Source organism: Nelumbo nucifera, chromosome 6 (genome assembly GCF_055504915.1).
Source record: "Nelumbo nucifera cultivar China Antique chromosome 6, China Antique-T2T, whole genome shotgun sequence".
Taxonomy (NCBI): Eukaryota; Viridiplantae; Streptophyta; class Magnoliopsida; order Proteales; family Nelumbonaceae; genus Nelumbo; species Nelumbo nucifera.
In genome coordinates, this window is record NC_142654.1 from 39923295 (window position 1) to 39940982 (window position 17688).

Sequence of the window (17688 nt, forward strand, 5' to 3'; positions counted from 1 at the left end):
TATTCATCTTATTATTATATAAATATTAATAATCAAATTTATAGCATTTGTTGGGAAACATCCACCAAAGTGAGAAGGATTACTTTAAGTATAAAAAAAACATGCCATTCTAATAAGTAATTAAGGTTGGCATAACAGTTAATTAATTATGTTATAAGCAAATGACTTGGGTTCAAAACTTGTTACCTTTGGTTTGTGATTTTTAACAAGTCGTTTCACTTAAATAACATTTAATGACATATTAAATGTTGTAATCAAAGGTAACTTAAATGAGCATTTAATTAAATTATATTAGCATTTAGTGACGTCTCAAACTTTAAGACTTAATTAAAATTGATATTAATGAAAGAGAGGAGAGATAAATTAAACTTAAATAAAAAAAAGAGAGAAATTAAATTTGACTAATACATAATGCGTATTGACGCGTTTTGGGTTATATCGGTCGATACATACCCGAAATGGTCTGATACAAAGCCGATACGGACGAAAAAATACAAAACTATGTAATTATACATGTTCCATGTATCGAAACTCTTCCGAAACGATACGTATTGGCCTGTATCCCGATACATTGCGAAACTTAAAACCTTGATTGAGAGGCCTTGTATTCTTCAAGGAACACCTTGTTGTTGCTAAAGAGTTTGTATCTCTTGGCCACAACACATTGTTAACCACATGAGCATAACTCTTAAAAATGCTGTGAGGATAAATTTGATAACTGAGTCCAGTCTCGTCAACTTTGGGATCCAAGAGTCAAGGGGCTGCTTAAACCAAACCGTTGGAGCAAAATTATTTATGATGAGAAACAAAGCTTTTATTTTTCGGAAAAGTATAGATACATCCGATGCAGAATTCTGAATCCCAGCCCCCTTATTATTAGCCCTCTCCCCCCTATAAACCACATCGTGTCCGTGAATTTCACGGTCAGATGCATTCCACTGTACTATGGGGCTATAAAATTTTCATCTGGGCTGATCGGTCATTTTCCCTTTTTATTTTAATTTTATCTAAGAAATTTTTGAAATTTTTGTGTACCACGCATCTGGAATATTATGTCAAATTCAAAGGAGTGTATTACATTGCACGTGGGTCCCGCACCACATTCCATTCCAGTTTCCAGATGTGCGGTGTTCACATCTAACCGTAACCGTAGCAACGCAATCTCATTTTCTGTAACTTATTTTATGAAACCTTGGCATTGCAACAAAATTATTTGCCACGTGTCCATACCTCAGCTCCAACACTACGTGATTTGACCTCACCAAGGAAAATGGTAACCGATAATGCTACTATTATCTTTTATTTTGAGTGTTGAGTGTTGACAGTCGAGAGCAACTTCTGCGATTGAGAAATTGTCTTGGGCCGCATGGCGCAGACTCAGAGTAATAAGATCTTCAATTTACACCTCCCGGTTGAACTTCCAACAAACCCACTTCTAGTATCGTATATTTACTTCAATAACCCGCTTTGTTTTCCCGATATTTCTTCCAGTTTCATGGGTTCCCTTGGTATTTTACCTTTACAATATATATTTTCCCGCTTTTGAAACAAAAGGCCTTGATTATCCTCCTCCTCCTCCTCCTCCTCCTCTCTCTCTCTCTCTCTTTCTCTCTCTCCAAACTTCAGCAGTGTCTTGGTTTTTTACTCAGACGCACACACGAGTGAGAGAGCCAGAGCGTTTAGACAACCTCTATTAGACAACAAAATTTTCTGGCTTTCTGCCAGTATTTTGAATGGTGAATTCGTCTCTGAAATGATCGAATAGCTTCAGTGTGATTCTTTAACAGTTGGTGTCGTAATTGCAGGAGCAATGGAAATTAGTGCCATGATTTCGAGCCGAAATTTTGGTTCTTTTATTGGTTCAGGTAATCCATCAACACCGTTGTCATAGTTCTGTTTTTCAGTTTATTTGGAATTGTGTGATCTGGATTTGTTTCTGCAGTTTTGCTGTGGTTTTCTTTGTTTGCTTCGTTCTTGCATTATTGGTATTTATGCTGGTGGAGCAATTTAGATTGCTTTCTTCTTGAACTAATTCTCGTTTTACTGTTGCAAATGTTTTGAGAGGTGGGGTTGGGTCGAAAGAAAGAAGCGTGAATTGTGGGAAATGCCGTTTATATTAGTCTTGAGCTGAGATTTCGTTGCCCGGTTTTTATTAACCAGTAAGACAAAAATAAAGGGATGCATGAGGCATAAAATCAGTTTTAATTTTGGTAAGATGCATAAAATTCTCTGCTGATTGCTAGATTGACCCCTTTCAAGTAAACATCTCAATAAAGGAACTGCAGGCACCCAAGCAAGCTTCTCAGCAACTGTGTTTTCTCCTAAATAGATGCTTGTGCACTTTAGAAGGTTAATTTAATAGGATGCTCCATTGGATTGTGGTACTGACGGGATTTTTGGTTGGAAGTTGTCCGTGTGCTATATTAAAAGTTCCTCAGGTTTGCTAAAATATCCAATTGCATCTTCTATTTTGATTGCTCCAAAACTGGGTTGGTAGGATACCTCCTTGTATTTGGTAATGGCTGTCAGAAATGAAAAAAGAGAACTCAATGGACACAAAGAGTGCTGGCAGTACAAATATCTGCACTTTAGGGGCCATTACTTGATACAATGGTAAATCCAAAGGTTAAATCCATATGCACTGTAGACTCTATCCCTCCCAAGGTCCCAGATAGTCAGATCCAACATTTGGTAAAGGCCCTTTAGTAAAATTCGCTGCATTTTCCATAAAGCTGACTAAAATGGCTTTGTGGAGTTTATACTCCTGTCTTTTTCTTGGGCTGGACATTTCTAGGGAAAAATTATCCACAATTTCTTCAAGATTATAGCGTGAATACATTATTTAATATCCTTCCCTCCTTTTTCTTGTTATTTTACCAAAATGCCTTATTTACTGACATTCATATAGCATTCATTCATGCATTAGAAATCCTCTAAAATGTATCATAACCATGTAAACCACATGGTTCTGCTATCTGTAAGTTGATTCATTTCAGTTTAGTGTTTGTGGACTTAAGGATGCGGGAGGTGTTCTAACTTCTAAGTCTAATGTGTTTTATTATTTATTTTGTATTTGCCTGCTAGAATTCATTTCAAGTGCATAAACAGAAGTTTTCTGAAGATTTCTTAGTCAAAAAGTACATATTGAGGCATGCAACCGTTATTCTTATGGATGTGATAATTGCATACACCATCTAAGCATATGGATCTGAATTTGTCTGACTTATGGCGTCTATAATTCTGTTTGTGAATGTGTGGAACATATGGAGGCATATCCCAATACTTATCTGTTAAGTATTACTTTTTGCTACTTGTGGTTAAGAAAGAAGCAATAGAGGTTTTGTTTCAGTATTTCTTTTTTACTTGTGAGATGAGTCTCTTCTAATCTTTGCAGGAAAAGTATGGCAAACAGAGCAAGCTATTAAACATCAGAGAGGAGAGCAACTGGGAATTTATGGTTCAAGATATATGAAGGAAAATATTTTTAATAGAAGACTAACCATTTTAAGAGAATGCTGTTCTTATACATCTAAGCACTCTTATCACCTGGATTGTCATCTTATTGGTTCTTCCGAGAAGAGAACTATAAAGCAGAGAGTCAGAGTCCTTGGTGAAGTAGTCCATTCTCTTTCAAAACATATACAGTTTAATGAGAAGTTTCATATCATTAATCTCAAGAAAAGAAATCAAGGAAGATGTGAATGTTTTCTTTCCTCAGATTTCTCTCATAGAAGCTGGCCTCGGCCACTAAAGTTGGATAAGCTTGGTACATCTGATGGGCAATTACAGCAGTTTGAGTATCGCAAGGCAACCACTACACGTGCTGACTATAAACCAGAACATTTTGACATAACAGAACCAAATCTGGACCCACTGAATTCTTCCGAGATGTCAGATGAGGTTGTTTTAGTTGAAGGGAATATGCCAAAAATAACTTACTGGTGGGAGCGATTTCCAAAGCGTTGGGTGATTGTATTACTATGTTTTTCAGCATTTCTCCTTTGTAACATGGACCGTGTAAGCTATTTCCTGTTTTTCCATCTTCAATATCTAGATGCTAGTGATGCCCGGGCTCATTTTATTTACTCACAAAGTTCCTCTAGTACATAGCTTTGCTGTAGTGGATATCACTTATCAGAGCTTCTCTTGTCCCATTTAATGCTTATTGACCCATGCTATTCTAAGCAACTCAACATAACAATTTACTTTTTCTTAATCATATATCAACTCATCTTCTGCAGGTAAATATGAGCATTGCGATACTACCAATGTCACAGGAATTCAACTGGAACTCTGCCACTGTTGGTCTAATTCAGTCTTCTTTTTTCTGGGGTTACCTACTCACTCAGGTTTGTTGCAATAGTTTGTTTTTGACCTATATAATATGAATGGTTCAGCACAGAAATATGGTGAGGTGGGAAACATGGGACCCAATAAGCACTTGATATCTGTTGGTGGTCGTAAGATCATTTAAATCCTACAATAAAATTTGTCATCATAGTTACTATATGGTCTAGCATATAAATTTGTAAGTTAGATCTAGAGCCTTAAAATACCTAAATCTGATTGTATCTCTCATCATGTCAATCAACAACAAAATCGATAGTTACTAATTAGTGAAAGGGATCTAGGATAATAGTATGACGAAAGTTAGTTACTGCTTAAAGTTTCTGAATGCTTAATTTAGAATTAGATCTGCGTACCATGAATTACTCATGAATTATGATAGATTCCCAGGAAGCTGGGACCAACATTGGGTGATGACATTTTTTCCTCAGGAAATTAAGCATCTCTTTTAGTTATGTCTACCTGCATAACTAATTACTGGATACTGTACAGCAAGCTGAGTATTGGATCTGATGGGACCCAATTCCTAGCTAAATGCTAATGTATAGACCTGAGTTGCACCCAATAATTGATCAGGTCCAATCTTTTGGACCCATATCCCTAGCATTCAGGTTGGTCACAACACACATAAATATGGGATCTGAGGATTGGCTTGCTAGTGGCAATGCATGGTGATGACTGCATCAAGTGGTGACGTGCTTTAATGCACCACCTTAGACCCAAAACACTTATTGTAAATAGAAGAGTTCTCTCATTTTCTTTCATGTTAATACGTCAACCATTAGTGGATCTTTATGTATTTATTTCATAAAAGTGAGAGTTTTGCTTGAAATGGAAATGTATATGGTTCAGTTTAACATAGTGGCTCACAAGGAAGCAAAAGTGGCAGATTACTTGCAGATTCATGAAGGGAACATTGCCTGGGCCCCACAGTTGAGGAGGAACATAAATGATTGGGAAGTGATTACATGGATGGAAATGATGCAAAGATTGTGCGTGTTCAGGTGGATCAGAATTGAGCAGATAGGGTCAAGGGAGATATCTGGTCAATTTTCTGTTTGCTCATTCTATAACTTCCTGACCAGTTCAGAGGAACCTGATTTCCCAGCCAACAAAGTATGGTGCAAAACATCCCATTCAAAGTAGCTTTTTTGGTCTGGAGTGCTTGTCTGAATGGGATTCTCATAAGATATGATTTACTGAAGAGAGGTGTCAATGTTCCGGATGATGCCTGTGTGCTGTGTGAATCTTGCCTAGAGACAATTGACCATCTGCTATTACATTGCAAACTTTCACTCAGTTTGGGTCAGGGTACTTGGCCTTTTTGCTGTTAAAGGTTGCTGCCCGGGCTTGGTTCTGAATTTCCTGAGGGGTGGAAACTTCAGGTCTAAGCAAACATGGAAAATTTGCTTGGAGGATGGTTCCGGTGGCTGTGTTCTGGGTTATGTGGCAAGAGAGGAATGACAGATCATCAGATTTAGTAGCCCAAAAGATTGTGTGCAAGTTACATTCTTAGTTAGCAGCTCACAGGCTATTAGAGGAAGAATACTCAGCTTTTTTTTTTGCTTTTGATAATCTTTTTCTAAACAGTCAGGGGATATCTCTATAGAGCTGATGGTATAGTGGTTTTATGTATCCTATCATTATCTTTATATGCTTGAAAAGGTCAAACTTGATTTCTTATATTTCTAACTGCCTTTTACTTTCCATTATAGATTGTTGGAGGAATATGGGCAGATAAGATTGGTGGTAAGTTTGTACTGGGTTTTGGGGTGGTCTGGTGGTCAGTTGCAACTGTTCTGACACCTGTGGCTGCAAGAATTGGACTTCCTTTCTTACTTATAATGCGTGCACTTATGGGGATTGGTGAGGTTAGCTTCTTCCTGCATTCCTGTTTTTTGGCTCTGAGAAGCATACTTTGATTTGCATGAAAATCATTTGCCTATTTAATGGTTGGTTTTGGTCTTATAGGTTAACATTAAAAATTTCCCATTTATCAAGATGCATTCCTGGAAGGCATTACATTAAGCTTTTGATACTTGGTTCTGTTACAAAATGGTCTTTACATTAAGCTTTGGTCTTATAGTGGTCTTCTTGTTATATGATGTTGACTTCCAAATGGTCTTTAAATTTACATATTAAGATATTTATATAGTAATATAATCTATTAGAGCAGAATCTGATTTTGATAGGATACTTAAACAGGTTGATACATGGATAAACTGACTAATTTAAGCTCGGGTTATGTGCGACCTACTGTTACAAAATTATCCTTTAGATCTTTACCTTTAATTAACATTAGCTGACTATTGTCGTCCTTTCCTTTATACAACATTTGCAGTCAACAATCTTCTCTGTTTTGCATCTTTTCACTATCTAGAAGTTTGAATAGAAGACAAAGTACCCTATAATAGGTTGTTTCTGGTCAAATGCTTGTCTGAATAGTGAATTTGAAAGAAATAAGAGTACAAGTACAAATACGTAAAATGCAAATACAAGGTTTAGAAATACAACATACAAGGTTTTGCATTGTACATATTTGTATTTGTACTCTTACCAAACTGAGCATGAATGTCTTTGATACCATGTGAGAGTTGAAAAGAGAGGAAAACAGGAAAAATAAAAACACTTACTTGCACTCTGTCTTACATAAACTGTAACTGTTCATTTTAAAACAAGAATAGAAAAGAAAGGAAATTCAGCCTAGAATATTCTTTTTCATTTGTACTGTAGGCCCCCTTGTAATTACTATTTTATAAATGAATAACTCCTATGATATAGTGATTTATGAGGAAATGTACTTGCTTCCATGGTTTATAACTATATTATCTAATATATACTGGATAATAAAATTTTAAATAATTTTAGGTTTATCATTTGATTTTTGGGAATCTAGGAGTAGGCTCAATAAATGAGGGAAAGTAGGCTAACATGGTTTGGCATGTGCATTGAAGATTACCTAAAAGTTTCAAGAAAATATTTTTTCAGGTGTTTCTTAATAACTAATAAAATTTCTTTCCATCATGATTCTTAGTTGTTAGAGGGTTTATTTTTATGTATTTTTCTGCACCAATGGTTTGAGATATTTTTTTATTTATTTATTTTTTTACCTTGGTTAATGATTTAAGGAGTTTATCTTATGACTTATGGGATATCTAGCTGCTGCATTTTGCTAATTTTGGACCTGATTGCATCTAAATTTCCTGCTTGATATATTTGTCTTCAGGGTGTTGCCATGCCAGCAATGAATAATATACTATCGAAGTGGATTCCTGTATCTGAGAGAAGCAGAGCACTTGCACTAGTGTACAGTGGCATGTACCTTGGCTCTGTCACTGGCCTGGCTCTTTCTCCTGTTCTAATCCATAAGTTTGGATGGCCTTCTGTATTTTACTCTTTTGGCTCCCTTGGAAGCATCTGGTTTACATTATGGCTGAACAAGGCAGGCATTTTATCCTTTTAACCATGCTTTAGACTTTACTCAGAAAGTAAATTTACATATCTCCTCCTCCTTTGTCACCTATCGAATTTACATTTCTGGTTTGCATTATGGCTGAACAAGGCAGGCATTTTATCCTTTTAACCATGCTTTAGACTTTACTCAGAAATTGAATTTATATCTCCTCCTCCTTTGTCACTTATGGAAATAAGTGCATTCAGTTGTAGGCTACAACTGTATGGCACTCTGTAGGCTACAATCACAAAGCAAATTGCATTTGATGCTGTCTTCTATTTCCAATGGTCAAATGTCTTGAGCTCAAAGACCAGTTTTTTAATATGTATAAATCTATAGTAGATTTTTCTGTCCAAGGGTATGAGTTAACCATCATGCATTGCCATTAGTTTTCAACATTGCAGTTTATGTTTGTGCTCATATTATATGTTGTTTTAGGATGGATCTCCTCTCTCTATAACAACTAAATGCCTAATCAGGTGATTTTGTTTACTTTTTTCTAGTACAATACTACAATGTTTTAGAAGACATCTCATGGAAATCTTCTCAACCTTTTCTTTTCTACTTTTCTCTGGGCTTTTTCACTAGGCACACAGCTCACCGCAAGAAGATCTAGAGCTTCGTGTAGAGGAAAAAAAGCTTATCCTGGGGGGCAGTGAATTAAAGAAACCAGTTTCTGTCATTCCATGGAAATTGATTTTGTCAAAGGCACCCGTTTGGGCTCTGATAATCTCCCATTTCTGCCATAACTGGGGGACATTTATCCTTCTTACGTGGATGCCTACATACTATAATCAGGTAATTGAAATTGTTTGGAATTGCTTTATGTCAAAATGTACCACAGATCTATTTAGTAATTAAACATTAAAATGTTACATGAAATACAGAATGACATGATACAGCAAGTCAAAGCATGCAAATTTCATACATAGAAAAGAAGTGTATACTACATGGGAATCTTACACATGGTAGGTTTAGGGCCCATGTGTTGCCATCTTCTACTCATGGGGCAAATTTCATTGTCAAAATATTGCCACTTCCCCAGAATAAACCTTCTTTTGTTGACAATTGTTAACTGAAAATTCAAACTCCGGATATCAGTGTCATTTGGGGGAAAATACTAAAATATGGGTGGGGTATTGAAATGACATGGGCAAGAGATTGAGCATGTGGATGGTCCAGAGCATCTTCTATTCTATCTTAATGAGAGTTTAATAGATCACATATCCCTCTAATGGCAGAAATGGACCTACTTGACCCCATGAGAAAACATTTTCCCAGTATATATTTATGTGTTAGTACAACTTAGTGCAATGGTAGAATCCTGGGCTGACAAACATGAACAGGTTTGACTTGCAGAATGACCACTTTGTGCAAAAAATGCTAAAGGTTAGGTCTGTGTCTACTGTCTAGTCCACCCCTCCCAAGACCTTGGATAGCAGGGACCAAAATTTGGTAATGGCATTTTTATTTTTTTTTCCCATTATGTATATAAGGCTGTGTTTGGTTGCAGTGCAAATTCATTTGCACCGAGCAAAACAATGGTAGTGCAAATGATTAGGGTGCAAGTTTTGATTTATTTTTGTTTCAAATTTTACCTTACTTTGTTTGGTTGCAATAGAAATGAAGTAAAATAAGACCAAAAGTAGAATAAAGTAAAATCCAAAACAAAATTAAACCAAATTTGCATTTTTTCATTTGCACTCCCATACATTTGTACTAGTGCAAATAAAACTGCACTGAAACCAAACACAGCCTTAAAGAAAAAAAGGATTTTAATATTTGAAACAAATGTAATTTCATCCACTTGAAAGATCTTCCCATCTTTTTCCATCTTCTATTATCTACATGTTGATTACATGAAAGGAGCCAGGACTTGGAACCAGAAAATGCCATCTTCCTTGTTGGCTAATGCATATTAATCAGGTTGATGTCCTGTACATTACAAATTGCATGATAAATGATGATGAGATCTAACTTCATCTTCTGGTTAAAACTTAAAACAATACTAGCTTGGTTTAGCTACAGGACAATTATCTGGTCTTCCTATCTTTCCACTTACTAAAAAATTTTCTTTAAAATGACCTGAACCTAAAACCCCTTATTTTAAATCATACATTTCTTATCATCTTTGCAAATGAATCCATATGAAATTTGGAAAGTTTTGAAGTGTTTCTTGCTTGCACTGAATCTTGTTAGTCATACCTTGTTTCTTTTATTTTTTTGGTTGTTTGTCTTGGGATAGTGTCAATTTACTTTGCTATCGGAGAAATGGTCTGGTTGTTGGGAAAAAAATTGTCTACACAATTCAGCTAAGTTGATGAGTGAGTTTTCTTTTATTTTCTTTGATCTGTTCCTTTTTATATATTTAAATTTTTTACTAAATATTTCAAATAATAAGAAAATACTTGACTATCCTTGGTTTAGTGAGTTTAGTACATTATCAAAGGATCTGGTGTATTAAATCTTGTCCCAGACTAATCACATAATTTCGAGGGCAATTCTCTTATAACTAGTTGCATATTACTTAATAGTTTTGTGTTTTTGTTCTCTTTGTCTTTATTATCTAAAACTTTGATTTTTTTTTTTTTTTTTAGATTCTTCTTGAAAAGAGTCCATTTTTTATAAGAAGTGCTTGAACATCTGACAGTGAAAATTCAAAAAATTATCATCCACAGCATGTCTCATTATTCCATTAAAAATCTTATTATTTACTTGGCTAACTACCTTTGGATGCAAATTTCATTTTTTTTTTCTTTTTGGGATACAGATTTCAATCTAAGTTGCAGTTGGACTGTTGCAGTTAGGTTTAAGTGTTCTTTTCACTGTATTTCTAAATATGTTAAGGCTTAAACAAATACATGTTTTTTCTTTTAATGAACTGTGTATTATGTAATTGCAACTGTAAATCTCTATCTGAAAGTAATTGAACACGACCTCATGGTTGATATGGAGAGAACCAAAAGCAGTTTGTGTCAATTATATAAAAAAAAGCAGTTCATGTCAATTAACATGGCCATTGGGCTGAATATATCTTATTCTTGATTGTTTCTTTTTCCAGGTCTTGAAATTTAACCTTACTGAGTCTGGACTGTTCTGTGTCTTGCCATGGTTAACAATGGCAGTGTTTGCAAATATAGGAGGATGGATTGCAGACACCCTTGTGAGCAGAGGTCTTTCAATAACTTCAGTTCGTAAGGTAAGTGCTACTAGTGAACCCAGTATTTTGGAGCATGGAAAAGCATAAGGGAGTTATATATCATTTTCTGTGGTGGGAAATTGGATCTCCCATTGCTTGACTTTCTACATCTCAATTCATTATTGCAACATTGTGAAGGGAAAAGGAATTAGTGGCTACCTAGAATCAGTACAATTAAGTATATTCCCTTTACTTATTTATTTATGAGTTGTATGGGTTAATTGGCATAAAGAATATTTTTATGCTGTACAATTAAGTATATTCCCTTTACTTATTTAATCTGTACTATATCCCTTCCTAGAACTTAACTCTCCTCTAAAACCTTCTGATTCTGCAGATCATGCAAACAATTGGGTTTCTAGGCCCAGCCTTCTTTCTCACACAGCTGAGCCATGTCCGTTCTCCAGCTCTGGCTGTGCTATGCATGGCATGCAGTCAGGTTTGATCATTTTCAAAGTAATTTGATGCTTGCTTTTATTAAATCTTCCTGAAATTATTTGTAAATAATTTGCTATAACAAGGTACCATGATTTGCCCTTGATTAGAGATGTAAATCAGTCTTCTAATATCAAGATTAAACTTAGTGATTAGCAGAATAGAACAGATCTGAATAACTGTATAAGAGAGAGGAAGATGGTGAAGAGAAGAGGTAAGAGAAGAAGTCAAATTAATCACCCTTCTCCTCTAACCCTATTTTATTAATCTCTAAAAAATTGATGATGACAAGTATACCCTTATGTGGGCAGCCAGCTTGGCAGTTACATAAAGAAAATAAAATAAGAACAAATAACAGGCCCAGTAAGTGAGGCCCATCAACATAAAATAAAAGATAAAATAAAGGATATCACACGAAAGGCTGTTAGGGCCCATTCGGCCCAGTCTCTTTACACTCCCCCTCAAACTGAGCATAGATGTCAATCATGCCCAGCTTGCTTATATAGTGTGTCAATTTCCCCCTGGGATCCCTTGGTCAAGATATCAGCCAGTTGCTCTTTTGATGTGATAAATGGTAAACAAACTTCTCCTGAAGAGACTCTTTCCCTTATGAAATGCCTATCAACCTCAATGTGCTTAGTTCTGTCATGTTGAACAGGATTTTGTGCAATGTTGATAGCAGCTTGGTTGTCACAATAGAGCATCATTGGTTTCTCGTAGTCCACCCCCAATTCCTCTAGAAGGGATCATAGCCATAGTAATTCTGACACACCATGAGCCATTGCCATGTATTCTGCTTCGGCTGAGGATCTAGCAACTACTGATTGTTTCTTACTCCTCCAAGACACAATATTCCTAGCAACCAGAGCACAATAACCAGAGGTAGACCTTCTATCATCAATACATCCTACCCAATCTGCACCAGTAAAGGCTTCTAGCTTCATGTGACCATGCTTAGCAAATAGAATACCTTTCCCTGGAGTACCTTTCAAGTAGCACATAACCCTTTCTATAGCAGCTAGATGAGTATCTTTGGGAGAATGCATAAACTGACTGATAACACTGACTGCATAGGAAATATCTGGCCGAGTCATGCAAAGGTATAACTGCTTCCCAAGTAGTCTCTGAAACACTCCCTTATCAGACAAAAGTTCACCGTCTGTGGCAGAAAGCTTATGATTAGGATCAATGGGAGTGGAGATGGGTTTAACTCCAAGTTTACCAGTTTCAGCAAGAAGATCAAGGACATATTTGCGCTGAGATATGAATATACCATCCTTAGAGCGAGCAACTTCAATGCCCAGGAAATGCTAAAGATCTCCCAAATCTTTGATTTCAAATTCAGAGTTGAGAAGTGCTTTTAGTTTACTGGCCTCTTCAATGTCATTACCCGTGACCACAATATCATCAACATAAACAATCAAGGTCACCAGAGAGTCATTTCTCTTCAAGAACAGTGTATGATCAGATTGTGTTTGAATGTAGCCAAAAGAGACAAGAGCAGCCCGAAATCGCTCAAACCAAGCCCGAGGAGATTGTTTGAGACCATAAATAGATTTGTGTAGTTTACACACCTTACCTTTCATTTCTTTCCCATACACTCCTAGAGGTAGAGACATGTAGACCTCTTCATGCAGTTCTCCATTCAAGAAGGCATTTTTAACATTGAACTGGTGTAGGGGCCAGTCAAAAGTAGCTGCTAGAGAAAGTAAAACCCTGACTGAAGTCATCTTAGCTACAGGAGCAAATGTCTCAAGATAGTCAATGCCATACATTTGGGTGTAACCCTTAGCAACCACCGAGCCTTAAACCTCTCAACAGAGCCATCAGAGTGATATTTAATAGTAAACACCCATTTACAACCCACTGGTTCCTTTCCTTCTAGCAATTCCACAATATCCCAGGTATGATTCTTATGCAATGCATCAAGTTCGGTCATCATAGCTTCCCTCCATTCAGCTTGAGATAAAGCTTCCGGTACAGACCTGGGTATCACATGGGAAGAAATAGAGGCAAGAAAAGAGTAGTAGGAAGGGGAGAGAAGGCTGTAAGATAAGTGTTTGGAGATACAATGGGCTGTACACTTCCGCTTGCCCTTGCGAAGAGCAATAGGAAGGTCAAGGTCTGGAACAGTCTGAGATGGGTTAGTAGAGGGCTGACTTGTTTCCTCAGGAATGATGGGAGTGGCAAGATGCTCTTCTGAAGGAGTGGAAACATCCTGCACATGTCTGAATCTCTGCCTTTGGTACCACCTTTGGAGAGCAGGAGCAGAAGCAGGAGGGGGAGCAGGGACATCAGGGGTAGGTCCAGTGGAAGAGGTGGACACCCCATAATCGGACTCACAAGGGATGGGAAGAGGAACAACTGGAGACATAGCAAAGTACTCATCAGATTTCTCCCCCTCAGGAGGGATACTAAAGAAGGGAGTTAACTCTGCAAAGGTGACATCCCGAGATACAAAGCGGGTGCCACGAACTGGATCAAAACAGCAATAACCCTTCTGTGTGGAAGCATATCCCAGAAACACACACTTATGAGCCTTAGGTTCAAACTTGTGCCTTTGGTGACTATGAATATGCACATAGCAAGTACACCCAAACACACGGAGAGGAAGAGAAAAGAGATCCTCATCCGGGAAGAGAAGACTAAAAGGGGTTTTAAAGCCAAGGACCAGGAGGGCATACGGTTGATCAGAAAGGTAGCAGTAAGAACAACATCTCCCCAAAACTTCATAGGAACATGGGATGCAAATAAGAGGGATCTGGCAACCTCGACCACATGCCTGTTCTTTCTTTCCGCCACCCCGTTTTGTCGTGGAGTGTAGGAACAAGAACTTTGATGAATAACCCCAAAAGTTTCAAGATAGGTGGAGAGGGTTCTCTCAAAATACTCCTTAGCATTGTCAGAGCGGAATATTTTGATACGGGTATTAAATTGGGTGAGGATGAGTTCATGAAAATTTTTCACAATAGCTGGTACTTCATCCCTGAATTTCATGAGATAAATCCAAGTGTAACGTGAATAATCATCAATAAAAAGGATAAAGTACATGTAACCCCCCATGGTTGGCATGTGATATGGCCCCCACACATCAGAGTGAACAATATGGAAAGGAGAAAATGATCTTTTATTGCTAATTGAATAGGAATGTCTACAATGCTTTGCCAGCTCACATGATTCACAATGAAGACTTGATAAAGGCACTCCTTTAAACATATCTGGGAACAGATGACTCAAAGCAGAAAAGCAAGTGACCAAACCGCAAATGACATAATAAAATTTTGTTAACAGACTCTGACACGATTGTCTCTAAGGCAACTCCATGAGGTGGTCCCAAAGCTTGATCTGGTGTGTCTAGCAAGTATATTCCGTTCGCCTCATGGCCACTCCTAATCATCCTCCGAGACTGCAGGTCCTGAAAAACACAATGAGTGGGAAAGAAAGTTATGTTGCAATTCATTGACTTTGTTAAGCTACTAATAGATAAGAGGTTTGTGTTAAGCTTAGGGACATGAAGAACAAAAGATAAGAACAGGGTGTCAGAGGTCTTTATATCACCTTTACCAGAGATGGGGGCAAGGGACCCATCGGCAAGGGATATTTTCTCTTTCCCAGAGAGGAGGTGATATGAGCAAAACAGGTTAGATAGGCTGGTCATATGGTCTGATGCACCAGAATCCAAGGGATTTTATGATTACCTAAAGCTGAAGCATGATTCGCAGAAGCATGAGTACTTGAGTGAGCCAAAGCCGATGAAGATGATGTACTGTTGGAAGGGTGAGTTGAAGAAATTGTAGCTTCCAGGTGATTTAGGAGCCTCCCATACTTCTCAAAATCCAGCTTCATTGCAGCCAACTGCTCAATAGTTGATTTTTCTTCGCTTTCCTTACTTCCCCCTTTAGGCATTGTAGAAACATTAGCAGTCTTGGATTTTCCCACCTGACTGCCCTTCTTAGGGTTATTATTGTTCTTAAACCTATTAGGAAGAAGTTCAGGATGAAGCTTCCAGCAGGTGTCCTTTGTATGCCGTGGTTTCTTGCAATATTCACACATCTGCTCTTTTTTCTCAGTAGGGCCCTTCGGTTTCATTCCCGCATGTGCAAAATGTTCTGTAGATGGACTCTGCAACTGCACCTGCCGCCTACTCTCCTCACTACTTATCATAGCATATGCCTGTGAAAGAGTAACCTCATCCCTGGCCAAAATGTTCTGTCTAATAATATCAAACTCAGGGTTGAGTCCAGTGAGAAACTCAAACACCCTATTTCTCTCCACTAGCTTTCTATACATTTCAGCATCCTTTTTACTCTCCCACACCATTGTCTCCATAACATCAATTTCCTGCCATAAGGATTTTAGTATAGAGTAGTAGATTGCCACACTCTTCTCCCCCTGTCTTAGGTTCTTCACATCACTTTTCAATTTGTATGCTCTGGCTACATTCAGTTTCTGTGAATAGGTCTCAGTTACACTGTCCCATATCTCCTTAGCCGAAGACATCCAGAGATAGTGCTGGCTTATATGGGGTTGCATAGAGTTGACTAACCATCCTATAACAGTATAGTTCTCTTGCATCCATCTTTCAAATTCAGGGTCTGTCTCTTCGAGTTTCACCTTGCTGCCTGTGAGATACCCGAGTTTTCCTCTATTACAAATATAGATTTTTATAGATTGTGCCCAAGCAAGATAGTTCGTCCCATCTAGCTTAATTGTGGTCACACCAGTCAAAACGGAATCTACTGAAGTAGGTCCAGAAACTGGCACCTGCTTGAACTCACTTCCGTATGCCTCCATTAATCAAACGGAAATCAAAGAACAAAAAATTTTGACTATGTAAACTTACTTGAAGTCAAACCAGAACTTGGGTGCTTGAAAAACTAGGGTTTTGCTCCATCCAGCAGATGAGAGGAAGAGAGAAGACACTTCCGCACCCACCAGACTAACCCAAACTCTTCCAAACCTGAACCGCCCTCCTTTAGCAGTCACAAGACACCTTCCAAGCACAGAGCGCCACACCCAAGCTTCACCTTTCCTGGTAACCTCGAAAATCTCTAGTCGGCTAGGGTTTTGGGCAGCAACAAAATAGCATCACTTCTTGGCAAAATCTGGCCAGAACTAAACTCTCCAAACCCTTCTACCAACTAGGCAAGTGATTCTCTATACTATAGAGAACCTATCTCTCCATACACTCTCTTGATTTTAGAGTGTACAGGAACAAAGAAAAAAGAAGAAAGAGGAACTGAACCTGCTCTGATACCAAGATGTAAATCAGTCTTCTAATATCAAGATTAAACTTAGTGATTAGCAGAATAGAACAGATCTGAATAACTGTATAAGAGAGGAAGATGGCGAAGAGAAGAGGTAAGAGAAGAAGAAGTCGAATTAATCACCCTTCTCCTCTAACCCTATTTTATTAATCTCTAAAAAATTGATGATGACAAGTATACCCTTAAGTGGGCGGCCAACTTGGGAGTTACATAAAGAAAATAAAATAAGAACAAATAACAGGCCCAGTAAGTGAGGCCCATCAACATAAAATAAAAGATAAAATAAAGGATATCACACGAAAGGCTATTAGGGCCCATTTGGCCCAGTCTCTTTACAATTAGTATTCATCTGCTATGCATTGGCAACCATTTGCACTAACCAACTCTCCAGTTTGTTTGAATAATCATTTACACATATTCTGCCAACCAATTATGTAGGACCACTAACCAAATCTTTTAGAGAAAGCTCTTAAGAAACATATATTGCTAGAAAAGAACAATGATCTGGTAATTAGTAGGACACAACCAGTTTCTGTAAAAACCACAAATAACAACTTCCAACCAGGAAAAGAAAAAAAGGGATGAAAAGTTCAACTGAAAGAATCTGAGAATTGTGATCAAGGAAAAAGTCACAATGTGTATTAAATAAGTCTTAAAGATCACCCCAGTTTCAATTTAAGTCTTTTTTTGATAAGTAATAGAAGATTATTAAAGATCAAAAAAAGACTTGCAGACACAGTGAAGGCTTCCCACAAAGAAGCATGAGATGCAGCCTCAAAAACAAAACAAAATAAGATTGCAATTGAGCCTAATATAATTGATTCTTATGCACCCCTTGCTTAGCTAGAAAATCTGCAAACCCATTTTCTGATCAGCCACTGTTTCCGGTCCTTTCAGCCACCCAATTACCATTTTAGAGTCACCTTCAATTAGCAAATGTCCATAGTTCAACACTTTAGCAATCTCTGCTCCTCATACTGCTTGGA

The 17688-nt window shown here is 37.5% G+C and overlaps 1 protein-coding gene across 4 annotated transcripts in view; it reads left to right on the forward strand.

The window, feature by feature from the left end:
* Nucleotides 1-1328: 1328 nt before the first annotated feature.
* LOC104610621 (ascorbate transporter, chloroplastic-like) overlaps nucleotides 1329-17688 on the forward strand; it is a 33372-nt gene continuing 17012 nt past the window's right edge. Inside the window, exons 1-9 of one of the 4 annotated variants that reach the window (XM_088890802.1) lie at nucleotides 1329-1865; nucleotides 3395-4017; nucleotides 4242-4349; nucleotides 6063-6218; nucleotides 7574-7763; nucleotides 7884-7909; nucleotides 8390-8599; nucleotides 10863-11000; nucleotides 11338-11439. In XM_088890802.1, the coding sequence (XP_088746928.1) occupies nucleotides 1811-1865; nucleotides 3395-4017; nucleotides 4242-4349; nucleotides 6063-6218; nucleotides 7574-7763; nucleotides 7884-7909; nucleotides 8390-8599; nucleotides 10863-11000; nucleotides 11338-11439 (1608 nt within the window). In that variant the 5' untranslated portion in view covers nucleotides 1329-1810. Of the gene's footprint in view, nucleotides 1866-3394; nucleotides 4018-4241; nucleotides 4350-6062; nucleotides 6219-7573; nucleotides 7790-7883; nucleotides 7910-8389; nucleotides 8600-10862; nucleotides 11001-11337; nucleotides 11457-17688 lie in introns of all 4 variants that reach the window. The other 3 variants (XM_088890803.1, XR_016077916.1, XM_010277327.3) reach the window with 3 other exon arrangements.